The sequence below is a fragment of the Myotis yumanensis genome, unplaced genomic scaffold (genome assembly GCF_028538775.1).
Source record: "Myotis yumanensis isolate MYYU_CA2020_CCGP unplaced genomic scaffold, mMyoYum1.0.hap1 SCAF_5, whole genome shotgun sequence".
NCBI classification, from domain to species: domain Eukaryota; kingdom Metazoa; phylum Chordata; class Mammalia; order Chiroptera; family Vespertilionidae; genus Myotis; species Myotis yumanensis.
The window spans coordinates 82,424,527-82,448,008 of NW_027223756.1; the positions used below are offsets into that span (position 1 = coordinate 82,424,527).

General features: G+C 41.7%; 1 protein-coding gene across 1 annotated transcript in view; it reads left to right on the forward strand.

Moving 5' to 3' along the window:
- The window catches only part of MUC16 (mucin 16, cell surface associated), a 97,307-nt gene that overhangs the window by 59,005 nt on the left and 14,820 nt on the right, over positions 1 to 23,482 (forward strand). The window contains 4 exon segments of the mRNA XM_070415979.1: positions 88 to 254; positions 1,920 to 1,961; positions 2,158 to 2,237; positions 22,218 to 22,318. Of these exon segments, the coding sequence (XP_070272080.1) occupies positions 88 to 254; positions 1,920 to 1,961; positions 2,158 to 2,237; positions 22,218 to 22,318 (390 nt within the window).

Below are 23,482 nucleotides of genomic sequence, written 5' to 3' on the forward strand. Positions count from 1 at the left end.
GGAGAGTTCTCTTGGCAAGAACTAGAACAGGAAAGCTAGACTCAGGGCAGAGTTTCAGATACCCCTGCATCCCTTGTGTGCTTCCAGGTCTGTCCCCCACAGCAACCACACGAGGGTGGACTCCCTGTGCCACTTCTCACCATTGGCACAGAAAATGGACAGAGTTGCCATCTATGAGGAATTCCTGCAGCTGACTCAGAATGGCACCCACCTTCAGAACTTTACCCTGGACAGGAACAGTGTGCTAGTGGATGGTAAGACTTCCAGGTCATTGGGGAGGGTCTAAGTGCCATACCTGTGGACTTCCCTAGGAATCTAGGGCCTGGGGATGAGTTGGCATTGAACTTTCTGAGGCTGGCAGGAGGTAGCACAGTCCCCTGGCTTTACCCACTATTGAGGGAGAGAAAAGGATGCCCAGTGGAATATAGGAGGCCTTTGTGGTCACCTAGATAGCTCTGTGCCCTCAGGCTGGTCCTTTTCCCACTCTGGACTTCAGAGTCCTTCTCTGTCTACTGCAAGTCAATTACCAGATGGTCAGTGAGGGCTGTCAGCAGCAAACTATGTGTGAACCAGCCTTGACAGGTGTGATGGGAATGGACCTGTTTTCTGACCCACAGGCTGTACAAAAAGAGGCAGTGGGCCTGACTTGGCCTGCAGGCTGTATGTAGTTGCCCATTACTGCCCAGATCATCACCATTCGATAGAACTTTTGCAGTGATGAAAATGTTCTCTATCTCTGCTGCCCAGCACATCAACCACATAGAAGTTTTGAGTATGCGATGTATGGCTGACACAGATTTTTATTGTTACTGATTTTAATGTTAGGAGGTACCAGATTTTTAAATTTCATTTAATTAAAATTATAATTTAAGAAGCCCCCTTGTGGCAACTCTGTATTGAGCAGAACTTCTTAAAAAGTTGGATAGGAAGCCCTGGCCAGCGTTGCTCAGTGGTTAGTATCAGCCTGAGCTCAGAAGGGTTGCCAGTTGAATTCCAATCAAGGGCATGTACCTGAGTTGCAGGTCCCATCCCCAGCCTGGTTGGGGCACATGCAGGAGGAAACCAATTAGTCTCTCTCTCTCTCTCTCTCTCTCTCTCTTTCTCTCTCTCATTAATATTTTCTCTTTCTCTCTCTCTCTCTCTCCACCTCCCTCCCGCTCTTCAACCTTCCCACCTTTTCTTCCACTCTCTTTAAAAATAAAAAGTTTGCTAGGGAGAAGTAGAACAGAAACCCTCCTACCCTGCCTAAAGGGTACAATGTGTTCCTACCCTCATGGAGTTTATATTGTAGTAGAGAATAACAGGAATAGGTAGTTGTCAGTAGTGAATTATTTTATGTAAATCAATCCATGCTTGGGAGTGGTAATCTGAGAAGGCTTCCTGTAGAAATTATATTATAGTTGAATCCTGGGAAATGAGTATAAAACAATATGGTAAAGGAAAAGCAGGTAAATGTGATTCTAGGCTGAGAAAAGAGATTATGAGCTGTAATTTACATATTTAGAGAGATCTCATGTGCTTGCAACTGGGATGAACCATTCTCCCTTGACAATCATAAGATGGTCCAGCCTACTTTCAATATTCTGTACACAAAGGTAGAAATTTGATTTAATTTAATACACTATTGTAGTATGACAATGGCCTAAGGTTATGTAGGCCATTGCATCTCATTTTTTAGGGCTACAAACTGAAATGGAGTGAGACATAATGATGTCTACTTAAATATTCAATGGAAATATGGGATAGGGCAAGAATAGCAACCGTTAATAATTTGTGCATTGGGTAAAATACTGATTTCATTGGGTGAACTATACCAGTACATTGCTAAAACTTGGGGAGGGATGTTTGAAGAGTTTTCTGTGTGTTTGAAGAGTTTTATTAAACAGAGCAAAACACTTCTCCATTTTATTCCCTTCCAGGCTATCCTCCAAGTAGACCTGAGACCCTGACTGGGAATTCTGGTAAGCCTCAAGGCAGCCCCAGGTGGGGAGGGAATGTCTTGATGCTGTGCCTCATCCCAGAGAAACCGGCACACAGGAGCTTGTGTGATAACGACGGTTGGCCAGCACATGTCATGGACCTTGAGGCACAGCGGGGAGAAAGCAAGATCCCTGGGGAATGAGAGATGGTGGCTCAGCCCAGCACTTGTCCCCCCAGATTTCCCTTTTTGGGCCATCATCCTCTTCTGCTTGGCGGGACTCTTGGTAATCACCATGTGCCTGATCTGCTGTTTCCTGGTAAGCGAGGAAATGATGCTGTCTTCTTGCTATTGGGTTGTAAGAGTGTTTTATATACAGTCATGCATCGCATAGCAACATTTTGGTCAAGGATGGGCCACATATATGATGGTGGTTCCCTAAGATTATAATTAAGCTGAAAAATTCTTACCACCTAGTGACATCATATCCTTAATAAGGTTCTGGCAAAACACATTACTCAAGTGTTTAAGGCAAACACACCTGCATTTCCAATTGTATCAAAGTATAAATTGTGTATAGGCCATAATACTTGATAGTGATAATAAAGGACTGTGTTACTGGCTAGGTATTTACTATACCATACTTTTTATTATTATTTTAGAGTGTACTTTTCTACTTATAAAAATGATGGCTGTAAAGCAGTATGCCACATTAGCCTACAACAGTCTCATACATCTCATGTTTACTGCATCTCGTGATTGCATTATTTTTGCTTGTTCTTGATTTAACTGTGTGTTGCTTTATAAAGTAACATGCTGTACAGGCAATCCCCTAAGGGCATCTTTCTCAGGTTATACCCTTGTTGTTACATGGTGTATCACTATTTTAGAAATACAGTCCTCTGATGGACACATGTTTTGCAAATATTTTTTATGTGTGGTTTGCCTATTTCTTTTCTTAACAACAGTAGTTCTTTGAGAAATGTAACTGAAAGTCTTGAGTCTATCATCGTAGTAGAGTTACCACTACATGTGAGAATGGCTAAAATATTATATAGACTGACTATAACAAGTGTTGGCAAGTATGTGCAGCAGCTGGAACTCTCATGTAGTGCTTATAAAAAGTAGCTTAGTGCTGTTGCTTCTGTAAGTTACATACACCTACAGTCATTCCACTCCTAGCAATTTATCCAAGGAAAATAAAACATACAAAGAGACTTATACACAGATGCCCATTAGAGATTTGTATGTACTAGTCCCCAAATGGAAAACAACCAAGATGTCCACCAACAGATGAAGGATAAACAAACTGTGACACATCCCTACAATGTGATCTTCCTCAGCAATAAAAAGGGAAGAATTAATAATACATGCAATGACATGTATAAATCTCAAATACTTATGCTGAGTGAAAGAAGTTAGGTAAAGAACAGACTGTATGATCCCATTTATAAACAACCTTTATAAAATATAAGCTAATCTATAGGGACAGAAATCAGGTCACCAGTTGCCCGGGAATAAGAAGGTGTCTGCAGGAGGAATTACAGAAGAACCTGAGTACACTTTTGGGGTGATGGGTATTCCTTATCTTGATTATTGTGACAGTTTAATAAGTTATCATCAAAACTTATCAAATTATTCACATAGAATGTATGCAGTTTATTGTATATCAGTTATACCTCAGTTAAGCTATAGCGTGGGGAGAAGGAGGGAGGGAAGGATGAGGAATATAAATGGTTACTAGAGTGAAAATGGTAGAACAAATGAGAGTGAAAAGGGGGGAGAGAAAAACAGAAAGAGATAAAAGGTGGGAAAGGGAAAGGGAAAAAATACTGATAGAGAAAATTAAATTTAAAAAGGAGAGGGAACCTGACGGTATGGCTCAGTGGTTGAGCTTCGATCCATGAAGCAGGAGGTTAAGGTATATGCACAGATTGCTGCCTCGGTCCCCAGTAGGGGGCAAGGCTGCCAACCCATGATTCTCTCTCATCATTGATGTTTCTATTGCTTTATCTCTCTCCCTTCCTCTCTTTGAAATCAATTTAAAAAAAAAGTTTTAAAGCAGAGGGACACGTCTGCTCTCTGTGGCTGTGGCCATCTTCTTCTTCCCTAGTATTCTCTCATACTTGGACAGCCAGACAGTCCATTCTGAGTCCCCGTCCTCACCTTCACAGGTCACCGTGTGCCTGCGGAAGAAGGAGGAAGATTTTGAGATTCAACAATGATGCCCGGTACCTGCCACACCTAGACCTGAGGAAGCTGCAATGACTAGATCTGCCTGAGGCCCCTGTTCCCATCCAGGGCCCAAAGGAGCTTGGCTGGACCAGAAATCAACCACACTGATCTGTCACATTCTCTGGGCCTTTCTTAACATGGCCCCTGTCTGGTTCACAGGAAACTAGATAAAATTCTTCCCCTTCATTAAGTCCTGAAAGCAACTGCTAGTTTCGACTTGTCTTATGGGTTCATATCCCTTTATCTCTCAGGAACTCCACAGTTGGCTAAACTGGAGCAGAAATTGCCGCAGTATAAAACTGCATGCTCTTCAGCGTGAGGTTTCCCTTCTTAGGAAACTTTGCAGCACACCTCCCCTGACCTGTGTCAGCAACCACACTTATCTCTGTGCCTCCATTCCCCTCCCCGCTCCAAGCCCAGGCATCTCAAATGCCCTTTGCTCCACTTCATTCTCTGAAGTTCAGACTCACCAGGACTTCCAGATCAACCTGCCTCTCTGGAACCCCTTTCCTCATGGTTCTCCAAGATGGAAAATAAGCCAGGATGGAAGGAATGGCTTAGACATGACTCTGCATTCAGTCCTGGGACTTGGAACCTGAAATGACTAAAAATCTAGGAAGACTGAATCCAGAGTAACACCCAGAGCTTAGAAATCAGTGTCTGCTTTGGAAGTACAGGTGAATAAAACTCAGGTGAAAAATATGAGCGAATGAATCTTTTTTTCATATTTCTCTGCACAGAATTCAACAAAGCAGATATAGCACGAGCGCCCCCAAAGAAGCTCAAAGCATCGCAGGCATGGGGCCACCTGTGCTATCCTGCCCTGCATTTACAGAAACAGATTGTGTGATTTTTACACCTTTGCAGATGACTGCAGCTGAAGATACCCAAGGTCTAAAAATTAAAATCCAACTAATGCCAACCGTTGCATTTTTTTTTGTATGAACTTCTGTTCCTCAGTCTTAAGCAGTCATTCTCAGAGAATATTTCTTCCTGGAGATTATAATAATGATATGATAACTACCATTATTGACAACCTTACATCTGCTAAGCAACATGATTGACAAGTTCAGAATGCATTGTCTCATTTATGCTACCATCCTTGGGGCTTTATTCCCATTTTGTTCCCATAAAGATATGGAGGCTAAGAAATATTAAATAGTAAGGAAGGAAAAATAATTGCTAAGAAACTAAACACCTAGCCAAGCTACCCATCAAAGAAAGAGGTAAAGACATTTTCTGACATACAGACAGTCTCAAGGTTGACCTCCCCTAGGCCTTATTGAAAACACCAGTAAAGAATATGCATCACAAAGAAGAAAAGTGAACCCAGAAAACCATAGCAATAGTCATGAGAAAATAAAAACAAAGTATATGAAAATTAGCATCGTTTTAAAAATAGTCTTAAAAACACATTCTACCAAAATTTAAGATGGTTACATGAAAGATCAGAGGAGAAAAGGTTCTATTAAAAGAAACTAATGTTTAGGGAATGTATAAATACCATAGATACTCTTTTATTGTGTTACACATCACTCTCAGAAACTGATAAACTTGACAGAGAAATGTAGGTAAAGAGAGGACTTCTGGTCAAGATGGCAGAGTAACTCAGGTAAAGACTATGCTTGCCTCCTCCCATAACAACATCAAAATTACAAGTAAATTATGGAACAACCACCCTTGAGAACCTCCTGAAGACTTGCTGAACAGAAGTCCTGTAACTAAGGAAATACAGAAGAAGCCACGTGGAAACTAGTAGGAGGGGCAGGGACATGAACCAGGTTGGTCCCACAGCCACAGTCTGGTGGTGAGAAATCCGCTTTGGAGGTCTCTTCTGTTGAGTGAGGGGTCCCAGCCCCACAATAGGTTTCCCATCCTGGAGCACCAGTGCCAGGAAGAGGAGTCCCCACAACCTCCTGCTATGAAAATCAATGGAGATTCTGTGTGGATGAGGTGGAAGCTGCTAGAAATGCAGCAATTAAGGGGATCCCTAACTCCAGGGCTCCCAAGGAATTGAGGTGTAAAACCACACTGAGCCCCAGTGTGTACTTCCCAGTCCATGCATTTTGAAATTAGAGGGCCACTGGCCTGGCTGTGTCCCCGGTCCTTGCCAGCTTGTGGAAGCTAAGTCTTTTTTTAAAAATTCTTTATTGTTTAAAGTATTACATAAGTCTCCTTTTTCCCCCATTGACCTCTCCCTGGCCTCCCCCAAACCCCATCGTGTGCCCTCACCCCTCTCCCTCATCTGTCCATTGGTTTTTCACTCTCACCTTCCCTCATAGGTTGGACAGTCTGTTCGATGCTTCTATGACTCTGGTTCTATTTTGGCTCCTCAGTTTATGTTGTTCATTATATTCCACAAATGAGTGAGATCATGTGATATTTATCTTTCTCTGACTGTCTTATTTCACTTAGCATAGTATTCTCCACATCCATCCATGCTGTTGCAAATGGTAAGAATTCCTTCTTTGCCGAAGCCGGTTTGGCTCAGTGGATAGAGCGTCGGCTTGGGGACTGAAAGGTCCCAGGTTCGATTCCGGTCAAGGGCATGTACCTGGGTTGCGGGCACATCCCCAGTAGGAGATGTGCAGGAGGCAGCTGATCGATGTTTCTTTCTCATTGATGTTTCTAACTCTCTATCTCTCTCCCTTCCTCTCTGTAAAAAAATCAATAAAATATATTTAAAAAAAAAAAAAAAAAAAGAATTCCTTCTTTGCCCTGACCAGTTTGGCTCAGTGGATAGAGTGTCAGCCTGCGGACTCAAGGGTCCCAGGTTCGATTCCGGTTGGGGCATGTGCGCAATGGTTGCAGGCACATCCCGCGTGGGGAGTGTGCAGGAGGCAGCTGATAGATGTTTCTCTCTCATCGATGTTTCTGACTCTCTATCCCTCTCCCTTCCTCTCTGTAAAAAATCAATAAAACATATTTTTTTAAAAAGAATTCCTTTTTTATAGCAGCATAGTATTCCATTGTGTAGAAGTACCACAGTTTTCTAATCCACTCATCTACTGATGGGCACTTAGGCTTTTTCAAAATCTTAGCTATTATAAATTGTGCTGCTATGAACATAGGGGTGCATATATCCTTTCTGATTGGTGTTTCTATTTTCTTGGGATATATTCCTAGAAGTGGGATTACTGGGTCAAATGGCAGTTCCATTTTTAGTTTTTTGAGGAAATTCCATACTGTTTTCCACAATGGCTGCACCGGTCTGCATTCCCACCAGCAGTGCACAAGGGTTCTTTTTTCTCTGCATCCTCTCCGGTACTTGTCATTTGTTGATTTGTTGATGATAGCCATTCTGACAGGTGTGAGATGGTACCTCATTGTTGTTTTGATTTGCATCTCTCATTTGATTAATGACTTTGAGCATGTTTTCCTATGTCTCTTGGTCTTTTGTATGTCTTCCTTCGAAAAGTGTCTATTTAGGTCCTTTGCCCATTTTTTGATTGGATTATTTATCTTCCTTTTGTTAAGTTGTATGGGTTCCCTATAAATGTTGAAGATTAAACCCTTATTGGAGATAAAATTGTCAAATATGTTCTCCCATGCAGTGGGCTTTCTTATTGTTTTGTTGATGGTTTCTTTCGATGTGCAGAAGCCTTTTATTTTGATGTAGTCCCATTTATTTATTTTCTCCTTAGTTTTCATTGCCCTAGGAGCTGTATCAGTAAAGATATTGCTATGACAATTGTCTGCTATTTTGCTGCTTATGACTTCCTCTAGGATTTTTATGGTTTCCCGCCTTACATTTAAGTCCTTTATCCATTTTGAGTTTATTTTTGTGTATGGCGTAAGTTGGTGATCTAGTTTTATCTCTTTTTTTGCATGTATATGTCCAATTTTGCCAACACCAATTATTGAAGAGACTGTCTTGACTCCATTGTAGGCTCTTGCCTCCTTTGTCAAATATTAATTGAGTATAATGGCTTGGGTTGAACTCTGGGTTCTCTGTTTTGTTCCATTGGTCTATATGTCTGTTCTTGTGCCAACACCAGGCAGTTTTGAGAACAGTGGCTTTGTAGTATAGATTGATATCTGTTATTGTGATCCTTTCAACTTTGTTCTTTTTCAAGATTGCTGTGGCTCTTCAGGGTCTTTTTTTATTCCAGATGAATCTTTGGAGAGTTTGTCCTAGGTCTTTGAAGTATGCTGTTGGTATTTTAATGGTGATTGCATTGAATCTATAGATAGCTTTGGGTAGTATGAATATTTTAATGATGTTGATTCTACCAATCCATGAACAGGGTATATTATTCCATTTGTTTATGTCTTCCTCTATCTCTTTTTTCAGCGTTCTGTAATTTTCTGAGTACAGGTCCTTTTCCTCCTTGGTTAAATTTATTCCTAGGTATCTTAATTTTTTTGTTGCAGTGGTAAATGGGATTTTTTTAAAAATTTCTCTTTCTGTAAGTTCATTATTGGTGCATAAAAAAGCCATAGATTTCTGGTTGTGAATTTTGTATCCTGCTACATTGCTGAATTCATTTATTCATTCTAGTAATTTTTTTTCTGGAGTCTTTAGGGTTTTCTATGTAGAATATCATGTCATCTGCGAATAATGGCAGTTTTACTTCTTCTTTTCCCATTTGGATGCCTTTTATTTCTTCTTGTCTGATTGCTATGGCTAGCAATTTCAGTATTATGGCGAACAGGACTGGTGAAAGTGGGCATTCCTGTCTTGTTGCTGATCATAGGGGAAATGATTTTAGTTTTTGCCCATTGAGTATGATGTTGGCTGTAGGTTTGTTATATAAGGCTTTTATTATATTGAGGTATGATCCCTCTTTCCCACTTTGCTGAGAGTTTTTATCAGGTAAGGGTGTTAGATTTTGTCAAATACCTTTTCTGCACCAATTGATATGATTTTGTGAGTTTTGTCTCTCAGTTTGTTTATGTGATGTATCACATTTATTGATTTGCGGATATTGTACCAGACTTGCATTCCTGAAATAAATTCCACTTGGTCATGTGTATGATCTGTCTAATGTAATGTTGGATCCAATTTGCTAGAATTTTGTTGAGGGTTTTAGCATCTATGTTCATCAGGGATATTGGCCTATAATTCTCTTTCTTTGTAGTGTCTTTATCTGGTTTTGGGATTAGGGTAATGCTGGCTTCATAGAAAGAGCTTGAAAGTGTGCCTTCCTCTTGAATTTTTTGGAATAGTCTGAGAAGGATAGGTTTTAGTTCTTCTTTGAATGTTTGGTAAAACTCTCCTGTGAAGCCATCTGGCCCTGGGTTTTTATTTGCTGGAAGCTTTTGATGACTGCTTCAATTTCCTCCTTAGTTATTGGCCTGTTGAGATATTTTTATTCTTCTTGTTTGAGTTTTGGAAGGTTGTATCTTTCTCGAAATATGTCCATTTCCTTCGGTTGTTTATTTGTTGGAGGAGAGTTGTTCATAGTATTTTTTTATAATCTTTTGTATTTCTGTGGACTCTGTTGTTACTTCACCTCTTTCATTTCTGATTTTGTTTAATTGGGTCCTCTCTCTTTGCTTCTTGGTGAGCCTGAGTAGAGGTTCATTGTTAAGGGCCCTTAGAATACATTTGGCTTAACTTACATCAGCTGGATTCAGTGGATGCCACCCAGTCTGACTCTCCTGCCCAGTGTTAAGGGGATGGATCTCATGATGTTAAAGGCCCACCCAGATGTGATGTAACTTCCTGTAATTCAAGTATTTAATAAATCAGCTTTCAGAGCTGGCTCTCCTGTGTGCTCTGTCCCTCCAGAGGCCAGGCACCACACCCAGCCCAAGCTTTTAATCTGTTTTATGTCTGTCTTTCATTATTCTTTAATCCCCAAAGCACCTCCTACTTACACGAACCGGTTCAAGTCTCCCCCTCCATGGGGGATGCGGAGAGGAGACCACAGCCCCAGCGCGCCTGGTATAGTTCATCAATCTTGTGTACCCTTTCAAAAAACCAGCTCTTGGTTTCATTGATCTTTTGTATTTTTTGGCCTCTATTTCATTTATTTCTGCTCTGATCTTTATTATCTCCATTCTTCTGCTCACTCTGGGGTTTTCTTGTTGCTCTCTTTCTAATTCTTTAAGTTGTAGAGTTAGATAATTTATTACCAATTTTTCTTGTTTTTTGAGGTAGGTCTGTAATGCTATGAACTTCCCTCTCAGGACTGCTTTCACTGTGTCCCATTGTTTTGGATTGTTGTGTTTTCATTGACATTCATTTCCAGGATGTTTTTAATTTCTTCTTTGATCTTTTTGGTAACCCAATCATTGTTTAATAGCATGCTATTCCGCCTCCAAGTGTTTGAATTTTGTTAATTGTTTTTATTGTAGTTGATTTCTCATTTTATGTCGTTGAGGTCTGAGAAGATGCTTGATATGATTTCAATCTTCGTGAATTTGGAGAGACTTTTCCTATGACCCAATATGTGGTCTATCTTTGAAAATGTCCCATGTGCACTTGAGAAGAATGTATGTTTTGTAGCTTTGGGGTGAAATGCTCTAAAGATGTCACTTAAGTCCATCTGATCTAGTGAGTCATTTAGGATTGCTGATTTTTTGTCTAGAGGATTTATCCAGTGATGTCAGTGGGGTATTAAAGTCCCCTACTATGGTCATATTTCAGTCAATCTCTCCCTTGATATCTTCCAATAGTTTTTTATGTATTTGGGTGCTCCTGCATTGAGCGCATATATGTTTACCAGAGTTATATCCTCTTGTATCAATCCCTTTAGTTTTATGAAGTGGCCTTCCTTATCTCGTTATGTCCTTCACTCTGAGGTCTATTTTGTCAGATATAAGTATTGCTACCCCAACTTTTTTTTTTTCATTTCCATTTGCCTGGACAATATTTTTCCATCCCTTCGCATTCCGTCTGTGTGAGTCTATTGTTATAAGGTGAGTCTCTTGTAGACAGCATATATATGGGTCATGTTTTTTTATCCATTCAGCCACTCAATGTCTTTTGATTGGAGCATTTAGACCAGTGGTTCTCAACCTTCTGGCCTTTTAAATACAGTTCCTCATGTTGTGACCCAACCATAAAATTATTTTCGTTGCTACTTCATAACTGTAATGTTGCTAATGTTATGAATCATAATGTAAATATCTGATATGCAGGATGGTCTTAGGCGACCCCTGTGAAAGGGTCGTTCGACCACCAGAGAGGTCGCGACCCACCAGTTGAGAACCGCTGATTTAGACCATTAACTTTTATTATTGATAGGTACTTGTTTGTAGCCATTTTTATTGTTTGTGCCTGTGTTCCTTTTTCCCTTTCTATTTCTTCTTTTTACAAGAGTCCCTTTAGCATTTCTTGCAACTTAGCATATCTTGGTAGTGATAAACTCCCTGAGCCTTTTTTTGTCTGTGAAGCTCCTGATTTCCCCTTCAATTTTGAATGATAGCCTTGCTGGATAAAGTATTCTTGTATTCAGTCCCTTGCTTTGCATCACTTTGTATACTTCCTTCCATTCCTTTCTGGCCTGATGTGTTTGTGTTGAGAAATCATTTCATAATCTAATGGGAAATCCCTTTTAGGTAACTTCCTGACTGTCTCTCTGCAGCCTTTAAGATTCTTTTCTTGTTAACATTTGCCATGGTAATTATGACATGTCTTGGTGTGGGATTTTTGGGCTTCATCTTATTTGGGGCTCTCTGTGCTTGTGTGACTTTTTTCTTCTCCAAATCAGGGAAGACTTTTTTACATTATTTCTTCAAATAGGTTTTCTAACCCTTGCTCCCCTTCTTGTCTGGCACCCCTGTTATACATATGTTGCTTTGTTTCATGTTGTCCCAAAGCTCCCTCAGGCTCTTCTCCCGTCTTTTGATTTTTTTATCCAAATGCAGTTCAGATTGGGTGTTTTGCTTCCCTGTCTTCTAATTTGCTAATTTGGTCTTCTACTTCTCCTAGTTTACTGTTGAAAGCTTCCATATTGTTTTTTATTATAGCTATATCATGCTTTATTTCCTCCTGATTCTACATAGGTTGTTGATTTTCTCATCCATCCAGTTAATGAACTGTATGACCCTTTGCTGACATATTGCATACCGCTATTTCGTTTAGTTCCTTTTCTGGAGATTTCTCCTTTTCTTTCCTTTAGGGGTTGTTCTTTGGTCTCCTCATTTTTGCTCTCACCAAAGGATCTAGGTGTCTTGCCGAACCAGTTTGGCTCAGTGGATAGAGCGTCGGCCTGCGGACTGAAGGGTCCCAGGTTCGATTCTGGTCAAGGGCATGTACCTTGGTTGCAGACACATCCCCAGTGGGGGGCATGCAGGAGGCAGCTGATCGATGTTTCTCTCTCATCGATGTTTCTAGCTCTCTATCCCTCTCCCTTCTTCTCTGTAAAAAATCAATAAAATATATTAAAAACAAAGGATCTAGGTGTCGAGTCACACGAGGCCTGTGGCTGCAGCGGTGGGCTTGGTGGTGGGTTGCATGGTCACGGGCAGAGGCTGCTTCTTGGGGGTCACAGGGCGGCTGCTCCTCACATGGTTGCAGGTGGCAGCTGCTCCTCAGGTGGTCGTGGACGGCGGCAGCTGGTGGGGGGGTGGCTGCTCCTTGGACAATTGTGGATGGCAGTGAGCCTCTATTTCTTAATTTGTTTCCTCAATGGTCTTCTAGCCAGTGATTCTCAGACAGCAGGGCATGGAGAGCAGCTCTTTCCTTCTGTGCTTTGAAGGAGCCATTGATACTCACAGCAGGGTCTGTTGACACAATTTCTTAGAGTTCGGAAGCTAAGTCCTTACAGGGCCAATTCTTCACAGTGAGGCCTCCACCTTATCCCCAAAAACTCGCCTCAGCTACAAACTGGGGCCACAGGAACCTCTCTGGATACTGGAGTTCATATATCAAGCTATCTTTTACACTCTTTTTACCCCAGGCCTAAGAAACTCACTATGACACAGCCTAGAGATGACTGAACCAGGGGCCACCTGGGCTGTAAATGCAGGGAACTTAGCCCAGGAGTCCTCCAAGTACAAGTCAAAATCATAAAATGCATGAGGAATAATACTGAGTGTGGTCTGACAGTCAGAGAAAGGACAAGATCAGCCTCCCTGCCCTGGTCCCTACTCTCTGTGGCTTGGCCGCAGCTCCTCCTAACCACTACTCCACATGCATCCACGGGAACCCAGGGTAGATAGTATATTAGCTAGTACTGCTGCTCAAGTTTTTTTTAGAGAAGACATAGTAAGGACTGGGCTAAACCTTCCTGTGCCCACAGAGGAAGCTTTAATGGACCAAGGTGAGATGGGGGGCAAAAATCCTTGTGAAATAGCTGGCAGGGGATGAGGACACAGAAAAACAATCTTCCTCAGAGAGAGCCCAGATGGACTGAGCCCCATCACCCCCATCAGCTTCAGCAGTCTCCTTGACCAATGAAAATCTCAGCTCTGCTTGGTTCCCTTGAGTCACAGGGAGCTCGCTCATGCCAGTCATCCCCAACAAGGTTGGGTGAGCTTTTAAGATCAAGAAAGTTCTCCTGGAAGGGAGCTAATATCCAACTGCATAGGGCAATTCCTATGGAATTGATTCTCTCTTTGTGTCCATGAAAAACATGTCCTCCCTCTGGCCTCAGTGAGGGCACTAGTGTTCCACACATATAGTGTCTGGTGCACAGAAGAGACTTAATGTTGAATGAAGGAAAATATATTTAAAAATTCACAACAAAAAAATTGTTCTTCCTTAACAATTTCCTGACAAAATGTCACTACCTCCCATGTTTTACTTCTGCCATTATTTTCTGATAAGCATGAATAATTGTGTGAACTTGAAAGTATGGCTTATTGCTGTGTCTCAACTTCTTTGGTAAAATCTGTAAACTGAGGGCTGTTTTTGGACATTTAAATGAATACCTCCCTTGAAATGGGGTTGGACAAATGTTAACTATCATTACCATCATCTTCATCAAATTAGGATTGTGGTACCCCTCTTTGAGGTTCTCAATTGTGTATGTGACAGTTGTGTTTTAAGCATTGTTATGGTGGGGGTTCGGGGGAATCAGGAAACTCTTGCCATGAGAGGGAAAACCAGAGGTAGGAAAGCAAACTGGTGAAGCCCTGTGTTGCTGAGCTGGGATGGATGAATTGGTTCCTATTTTACTTATGAGGAAGGAAAGGGGTGATGTTTCCTTGAGTCCCATTTAAGACACACAGTCATAGCTCTTTATTGAGAGTAGGACCAGGGCAAGGTGCAGGCAAAAGCTAACATGTAGATAGAGAAGGAGAATTTAGTTACAAAAATGGTCAACAATGAATGTGTAAATAAGTCCAGAGAGCAATGCATCAATGAGTCGGCTATCAGACCTGGTAAAACCCAGGACCTAATGACACTGGCCTGCTTGCACTAGCAAATGCCCACTGCACTGCCCTCCTGAATGGAGAGCTCCAGGATTCATGCAATGAATGTAAACACAAGTCTAAAGAAAGGATTGTAAATCCCTGACTTCTTTGTGGGTTCCACCATGGTGGAACTCTGGGTGTTATTGGTCCCGTGTAATCAGGTAACTGTGGAATGTGTTCTGATTGGCTGGCAGCAGCCAGGACAACAGACTTCAGTTGAGAAGCAACTGTGGAGGGAGAAGGAGCTTTGGCTGTGCTCTCTTCCCACTGTGGTTGTAGCTATTAGCACTTATCTGATCCCTCTCCGTTTCAATAAGTCGTGTTGGTTGCTGTCCTCACAAATGAGTCAACCAAAGAGGTGCAGCTTCGGGTGTGTGGCTGGGCCTTGAGACCCACCTAGGGCCTGGCAGCCCAGAGGCCAAGAAAACAGTGGGTGAGCCCTACCTGCTTGTGTGTTGAAGCCTTGGGGTTGCTCTTGCAGGCCTAGCCTTCCTTGGGGGGAGGGACTACTGAGGGCTGTGGGGTGGGGAGAGGGGAGCGGAGTGTGAGTGAACCAGCAGTAGCAGTGAGAAGTGGAGGTGATCCATGGGGAACTCGAAGAGTTGTTATCTGAAGGCCAGTCCCAGTCCCAGTGCCAGCCCCAAGCTGGATCGGGGCTCCAGGCACGTTAAGTCCAAGTGTGAGTCTGAGGTTCATGAGGCGGCTGCTAGGGACACAGGGGCAGTAGAAACAGTGCCTGCTACCCCGAAGTCTGAGTCAACTTCCAGAGCTCTCAAGCGCCACCACCTGAAGAATATCAGCGCCCCAGTGACGCCCCAAGGTAAGAGGCAGCAATTCCCTTCTGCTCTTTGGGGTACCTCTGTCCTCCGCAGCCCCCAGTCCCCTGGGAGGGACTCATTGCCTGGGGCTCCTTCCAGCTGGAGCCAGCTTTCCTAGGGAAGGGCACCTGGTCCCCCACCCCTGCTTCTTTCCCCCTTGCGGCCGGATGTTCTTCCCTCTTTACTACCTGAGCAGCAAGGTAGCATTTTAACTCTCCTGCTTGCCTGCTGACCTTCCTCAGTGCTTTGTTCAATTGAGTTTACCTGCTGGAAAAGCCACACGTGAGCAGGTGTTTCAGTTGATTATGACAGCAGAAGTACAAGGAATGAGGGTTCCATTGTATTTGAAATAATGCCACACAATAAAGCATGGGGTGTCCTATCCATGTGTTCATGGAGTGTGTGTGTTTTTCTTGTTTTAAGCTAATCGCTTTTGGTTAGGATTGCTGTGTTTCTCAGTTGCTTCCAGAGCCATGGGTGCCTCACAGTAGAGTAGAGACAGTAAAGGAAAAGCTACGCCCTGGCCCTCTCTTCACTCATAAGGGACTGTTTCTGTGGTGCCCACCCCACACCAGAGGAGGCAGTGTGGGGAACAGCACAGCCAAGACCCTATTCAGAGCTTTCAGTCTTCTTCTGGCCTTTGTGAGAACAAAATGATGCTGGGTGCTGTAGACATGTGCAATTAAGTTTACTATGCTCATTTTTTTTAGATATTTTTAAAGAATAGTTTTTGATTTCTTGAGAGAGAGGAAGGGAAAGGGAGAGAAATAGAGAAACATTCTAGTACATGTGAGAGTAATATCGATCTGCTGCATCCTGCACACCTCCTACCAAGGATCAAACCTGAAACACAGGCCAGGAATGGAACTGGCAACCTTTTGATGCAGAGGATGATGCCCAACAAACAGAGCAACACTATCCAGGGCTAAATTAACACACTCTTTTTTATTCTCACCTGAGGTTATTTTTCCATTGAATTATTTGTTGTTAAGCAAGAGTGGAAGAGAGAGGGAAAGACAGAGAGAAACATTCATATGAGAGAAATACATCAATTGGTTGCCTCCTGCACACGACCCATCCAGGGGTTGGGCCAGGGATGAGCCTGCAACCAAGGTACATGCCCTTGACCAAAATCAAATTCAGGAATCTAACCCAGGAACCTTTGGTCCACAGGCCAATGCTCTATCCACTGAGCCAAACTGGCTAGGGCAGCATACTCATTTTAAAATGTAAATTTAAATAGGTTAATTTCCAATGGAGTAAAGACCCATTAGTTTTTAGTGAGGTATTTTAGTTGATTACCAATAAGTGGTTCTGGACATTTCCAGGGAAGCTCATGAGCCTGGAGACTAGTTCCTGGCCAGAACCTGGTTCTCAGAGTGTCAACTCTTAGATCCTGGTGGTTCAAGTGAGGTGGGTATAAATGGACAATCAGAGGCCACTACTGGGTAGAGGTTCAGATATGCTACAGGCAAACTTTTTCATCAGCTTCGTTTCTCACCTGGTCTGAATGGATTTGCCCTTTTCTATACATGGAGAGCCTTTCATTTGTACCAAATATAGGTGATATGTTAGGTCAAAAAGTAACACTAAGTTTTTAGATTTTACTTTAGGGTGCTCATCTTTCTAGGTATTCCAAATTATAAATTTTGTTGTAAAGTATTTACAATGGAAGAATATTTTGTCTCATTTTGTATGTGTTAGTTTCTCAGATAATCAGCCACTGTTATTTTCTATGGCATTTGTATCAGAATTGATCAGTTAATTTGTTTTTTCTTAGAACAAGACAAGAGGAAGAACAATGATGAAAGTAAACAGTTAAAGAGTTAAGTAAGAAATTAATAGTCTGATATAAAAGTTGTCTGCTGTGATTCCCAACAACTATAATGGACGGATACTAGTAGCATGGACCTTATTTGTAGGTTTCTCATTTGTAGGTTTTCTCAAATCTCTTCTATTTTCCTAATTATTCTAGATTGAAGGAGAATTTATTCCTTCAAATAGTGATACTTTTCAAAAAATATATGGTCTGGAACTTCTGATTAATAAGTAAAAAAAGTGGCTTTGCAGTGAAACAATTAAAACAAGCAAAATGGTGTTTTATACAATACTAGTGGCCCGGTGCATGAAATTCGTGCACAGGGGAGGGTGTGTTCCTCAGCCTGGCCTGTACCCTCTCCCATTTGGGAACCCTTGAAGGATGTCCTACTGCCAGTTTACAGGGATCGGGCCTAAACCAGCAGTCGGACATCCCTCTCGCAATCCAGTACTGCTGGCTCCTAACCGCTCACCTGCCTGCCTGCCTGATTGCCTCTAACCACTCTGCCTGCCAGCCTGCTCGGCCCCAACTGCCCCCCGCCCCTGCTGCTGGCCTGCTTTCCCCCAAATGCCCCCCCGCCAGCCTGATCACCCCAAACTGCCCCCCCTGCTGGCCTGCTCCCCCCTACCTTCCCTCTCCACTGGCCTGCTCATCCTCAACTGTCCCCTTGCTGGCCTGCTCATTCCAAACTGCCCCCCCCCGCTGTCCTTATCACCTCCAACTGACCCCCACTGATGGCCTTCTTGCCCCCAACTGGCCCCCCTGCTGGTCTGCTTACCCCCAACGGCCCCACCCCCCACCAGCCTGGTCACCCACAACTGCCCTCCCCTCTTGGCCTCTAACCGCCTCTACCTCGGCCCCGCCACCATGGCTTTGTCCAGAAGAACATCTGGAAGGTTTCCTGGGAGGTCTCCCAGTCTAATTAGCATATTACTCTTTTATTAGTATAGGTATATTTGTCTATAAATATGGTTATGATTGCAGATATGAGTAGGACCAGGTAAAATTTTATAGAATAGGCCTTTTATTACAGATGGTTTGCCTTGTATGCATTTTTTCTAAAGAAGTAAGAATTACTTTTAAAAATGTTTCAGGAAGACTTTGAGAAATTTACAGTATCTGCTTTTCTTCCAAGAAAGTTGTCACTTTTATGCCAGGGTGAGAATTATTTGTATGCTTTGTATGTCAGCATTGGGCCATTGTGACTGGGGGGCACTTAGTTTGACTTGAGAGTAATTATCTTGCTCACTGGCTGGGAGGGAGGTTGTGAGGCAGAGGAGATAAATACTGGGTTCTGGATTATTCATAGATTGCTGACTTTCTGTATTGATTGTGCAAGCCCCTCCTTTTATTGATGTCCACCTTCTATTGACAGACATCTACCCTGGGAGAGAAATGAGATGAAACTCTCTCTTTTCATTGTAAAAAGCATTTGAATTCCTAATGTATGATAAAGCCACCCAGCCATCCACAGTCAAGGTACACATTTTCATGGAGGATGTTCCCACTCTTGAATAAATTAAAACAATTTTTTCTTTTAATTTAAACTTTCTTCTATAACTGTTTTCTTGTTACTTAAAAGCTAGTTTTTTTTTAAACTACTTCCAAAGCTTTTCAAGCTATATATGTCCTTGGAATGAATTTATAAATAAGAATTGAGCCCAGCCGGTGTGACTCAGTGGTTTAGCATCGACCTATGAATCAGTCACAGTTTGATTCCAGATCAGGCCACATGCTTGGGTTGTGGGTTTGATCCCCAGTACAGGGCATGTAGGAGGCAGCCGATCAATGATTCTCTCTCATCGTTGATGTTTCTATCTCTCTCTCTCTCCCTTCCTCTCTGAATCAGTAAGAATATATTTTAAAGAGAGAGAGAGAGAGAGAAGAGTATATATGTTTGTAAATAAGAAAACATGTATTTGATGCTCTTAGAAAGTCTTGTTTTCTTTCATTAAAACTTGTGCAATATAGGGAACTCCATAGATTCTCTTAATTTGAAGAAAGTTAGAGGGAAAGGTACTAATTCAGAGTTTCTTGGGAAAATGTGTCACTTATATATATTTTTTATGTTTATTTTTTTAAATAAAAAACTGAAATATTTTCTATTCATAAAATATATTTGGATCTAAATAGCTTCTATAATTTTAACCCTAAAATATCAATTTAAGTATTTTAAAAATGGTTGGGATGTTTGTTTTTTAAAATAAGTTAGGTTACTGAAGTTCTACATGTTACTGGATCACCTGGGGTAATTTTCCGATTGGAAAATTAAGAATTATAGTCAGAGGGGAGGACATGAGAATTTTTAAAGAACATATTCAATTTACTTTAGAAGCTGAACCTCTCTTATCATGTGACTTGTTTTGTATGTTTGTTAAACTATATTATCACATAAGCATTGCTGCTATTGGGACAAACAGTGACAATTGATTTGGGTCATTTGAATGTCCACTGTCTGTTTTAATTTGTATGTTCGTTTTGACTCTGTCATATGCTCAAACTTCAGTGGAAGTCATGAGAACTATTATTTTTGCCTGCTCCCTCCTTTACATTGGAAATATTCTTTTTACTCAGAGGGACCTTAACTTTGATGTAAGGGATTGTTTCCGTTGCCAGCTGTTTTCTTCCTCGCCAAGTAAGACAGTTGTTGTGAACTCTTCGTGATGCCTTCCCCAGGATATTTGCAGATGTGCTTGGGAAAAGTCATTTCATCCCCGATCTTTGCATGTCAGGTGCCGGGGTGCCACCTCACCTGCGCCCTGGCTCTCTATCGCAATGCGGCTCTCTCTCCCTCTGATGGCCATCGCGACCACCGGGCCGCAGGCCGGGCGGTACCCCCCGCGGCTCTTGCCTGCTGCCTGGGTTTCCAATCACTGTTCTTCCGTCCTTCCCCTTTCACCTCCCATCATTGTGCCTACGTATGCAAATTAACCGCCATCTTTGTTGGCAGTTAATTTGCATATCGCCCCAATTAGCCGTTGGGAAGCGTAGCAGAGGTACGGTTAATTACCCTTTTTGTCTTTTATTAGATAGGATATGGATGTTTCTGATTATAGGCTACTGGCAATGTTAAAATGCTCTGTATTTTAAGCTTTTGCGCTCCAACATTGAGGCTGACTCGACAGACCAGGTGCTAGTAGCAGGTCCAATGTCGAGCTGAGTTGGTGATTGAGCTAATTGGCAATTTCCGCCAGGGAACTACTGCAACCAAGACAGGAAGGACTTCCAATTCGGACCAGACTGTTTGATTTCCAAAAATAAAATTGGAGCGCAAAGGGTTAAGAGGCATCAAGTAGATTATTCCCCTGCCCAATCTCTTGTGCATTTGTGGGGGATGCTGATGGGAAAGTATGACAGCATACAAAAAAACTATTTTGTATGAAATGAGAAAGGGCAGCTCATCTGAATTAGTTTTTAAAAACAACAAAACCAAGCATATTAAAGTAATTGGTATTTTCTGATATTCAAAAATTCTGCTGTTACTTTAAATTAATTATAGTGATTAGTTATAGGTATTACTTTAAGGAAGAGAATTGTCAAAACATAGTTCAGGCTATATCAGTGTTTGATTATTGCTGAATTGTTGGGCTCTTTGCAAATCAATGGATACTTCTCAAATCAATGGATACTGCTAAAGTGTGTTAAGGATAGTGTTTTCTCTAAAAGTTCTCAAACATTTTATTGTCACCTCTCCAGTACCACTTCAGATAAATTCTAAATTGTATCTACAGTAAGATTTATCTCCCAGTTGTAAATGATTTATAAAACGTGTTGCCCTAGCCCAGTGGTCGGCAAACTGCGGCTCGCGAGCCACATGTGGCTCTTTGGCCCCTTGAGGTTGGCTCTTCCACAAAATACCAACTTCTGTGCATGGGCCACGAAGTTTCAATCTCACTGTACATGCGCACCCATGGCTCGTGAGCTGCAGTTTGCCAACCACTGCCCTAGCCGGTTTGGCTCAGTGGATACAGCATCAGCCTGCAGACTAAAGGGTCCTAGGTTTGATTCCGGGCAAGGGCACATGCTAGGTTTGCAGGCTCGATCCCTCTCTCTTCTTCTCAGAAATAAATAAAAATATATTTTTTTAAAAAACTTGTCAAGTACTCGAGCTGCTAATCTGTCCCAGGTTCTGTGCTCAGCAGCTGGAGGCAGGAGAGAAGTCCGAGTCCTCCCTTCCCTAGAGAAGCTTAGGTTTCTATGAGAGGGGCACCCTGTAGGCAGTTGATGCCATGTGACAAGTGGTCACTCAGATGTGGGCGTGTACAGGAGAGAGGTTGGGTGGTGTGGCTGCTGGTGAGGGTATCCTGGAGGCAGATGGGGAGGAGTTGAGCTTGCTGGACAAGGAAGAAGAGGCCTTGTAAGCAGAGAGAGCAGCTGAGTGAGGCAGGATGGGGGTGAGTGTCAGATGACCAAGAGAACAGAATTAACAACATGTAGAAATGAATGGAAACTATTCTCTGGGGTTCTCACTTGAGAAATGTAATGATAGTCTTCCTTAAACATGAAGTGAGAGCTGAATTCTGAAAGCTGTTTTATCTGGTTTTTAGGAAAGTGAGGCTCAGAGAGACCTGTGGCCCCCAGCTTGTTAGCAAATGGGCAGCCCTAGCGCACACACACCTCTGACCAAACATGCTTGTTTTGTTTCTCTGTTTCCTGAATTAATATTCATTATTGGCTTTCATTTACTGCAATAAAATGATCTTGATTTATTATTATAGAATGAATTGCATTTATTTATAGTAAATGAACAGTAGAAATAAAAAAATCTCAGCTGCTTTTCATCTCTTAATGAAAAAAGAACAACAGCCCTGAAGTCTAATTCTAAACGTTTTACACTATTATAAAGGAGATTTATAACAGGGGTTTGCCAGGTTTGATTATAGGTACTTAAGAAAGGCAGCATTTTATAACTCATTCCTCCAATCTCCACTGTGGAAGTTAGACTATCTACTGGGTTTACCATAGAGCTGCACATGATATCACACTCAAGCAGTTCATGGACTGTAAGAAAAACCTTAATGCTTAATTGTTTGACATTTTAACCGAGAGGAAAAACACGCTTTTATAGGTTTAACGTGCGTTCTGTGACATTTTCTTCTCTTTCCCTCTTTGGTAGGAATTTCCAGGGCGCCTTACTAAGCGCTCTGGGTCTTGCCCCACGGTGTTTCTCTATGATGACACTGTGAGCCAGCCGAATTTCAGCACCATCATCCAAGTGTGAGTACTACTAGGATGCCACGGGCTGAGTGACAGACCACTTCTGTTGAAAGCATCCTATTTATACATAATTACAGTCACTTCATTGTCCTTCTCAGTGACCAAGTTAAGAAACCATGATCAATTATCTATTGATTTCAAGGACCTAAATATGAATTTTCAATTTCCACTTTACTCTTAGAGTGAATAGAAGAAGGAAAAGCTAGTTAGGAAATAAATCCCCCCAAAAGTATTGATATTTCCTGATGCATTTCTGTTTTCAAGACATTGTTGACCATAATGAAAAGGAGAGCTGCTTTTTATTGGGTGTTTCTGTTAAAGAGTATTTCTTGCAGTAGGTAGAGAAACTAGAGGCACCATTTTCCTCTTGGCTTAGAAGGATCTATAAATATATAAATCAGTGTGGAAAAACAATAAAAGCAAAAAGTATTTATTTATGGGACATGGGACTAAAATAGTGCATAGCACTTTGGAAACTACTCTTGGAAGAAGGAATAGTTTGTCACCTTCTGGCACCAGAGTGTGTCTGCATTAGAATTTAATTGGGTTTCATCAGATTTTTCCCATTGTACATTTTCCAGCACTATTTCTGTATGAAAATTTACTTTTCCTACCCACCAAAGTGGGATGTATCACACAAGTCTTAAGGAACAACTTTTCAAACTAATTTTTTTGTGGGTAAAATGTGCTCAACTGAAGTTTTAATTAATAGGTGTATTGAATTTAATTATACATGTAAAGATATGTGTAGATACATAAATATGTCTTCAAAACATATATACATATGTCAATGCATGTATATATAAATCACAGTAGAAAAAAATGAAAGAGGTGATGTTTTGGAAACACGGTCATAGACAGGTTTATACTTAAGCAACTATGAACAGTGTTATGATGATGAAAAGTGCATATTAGTTGCCCCATAGTCTACCATTGGAGATGAACTTTAAAAACACCCTAAGATGAAACCTCCAAGCTTATTTAAGAGAGAAAATACATATACTGTCCAGATTCCTGCCTCCCATGGGGTTGTCCAAGGTACATTCTCAGTGTCTGGAATATGAGGGCTGATTCTCCAGAACACGGTTTGGGAAATGCTCCCTGACAGTATTAATATATTCACCTTTAATTGTATTTTTCAGCCTGAAAAACACAATTAGCTTT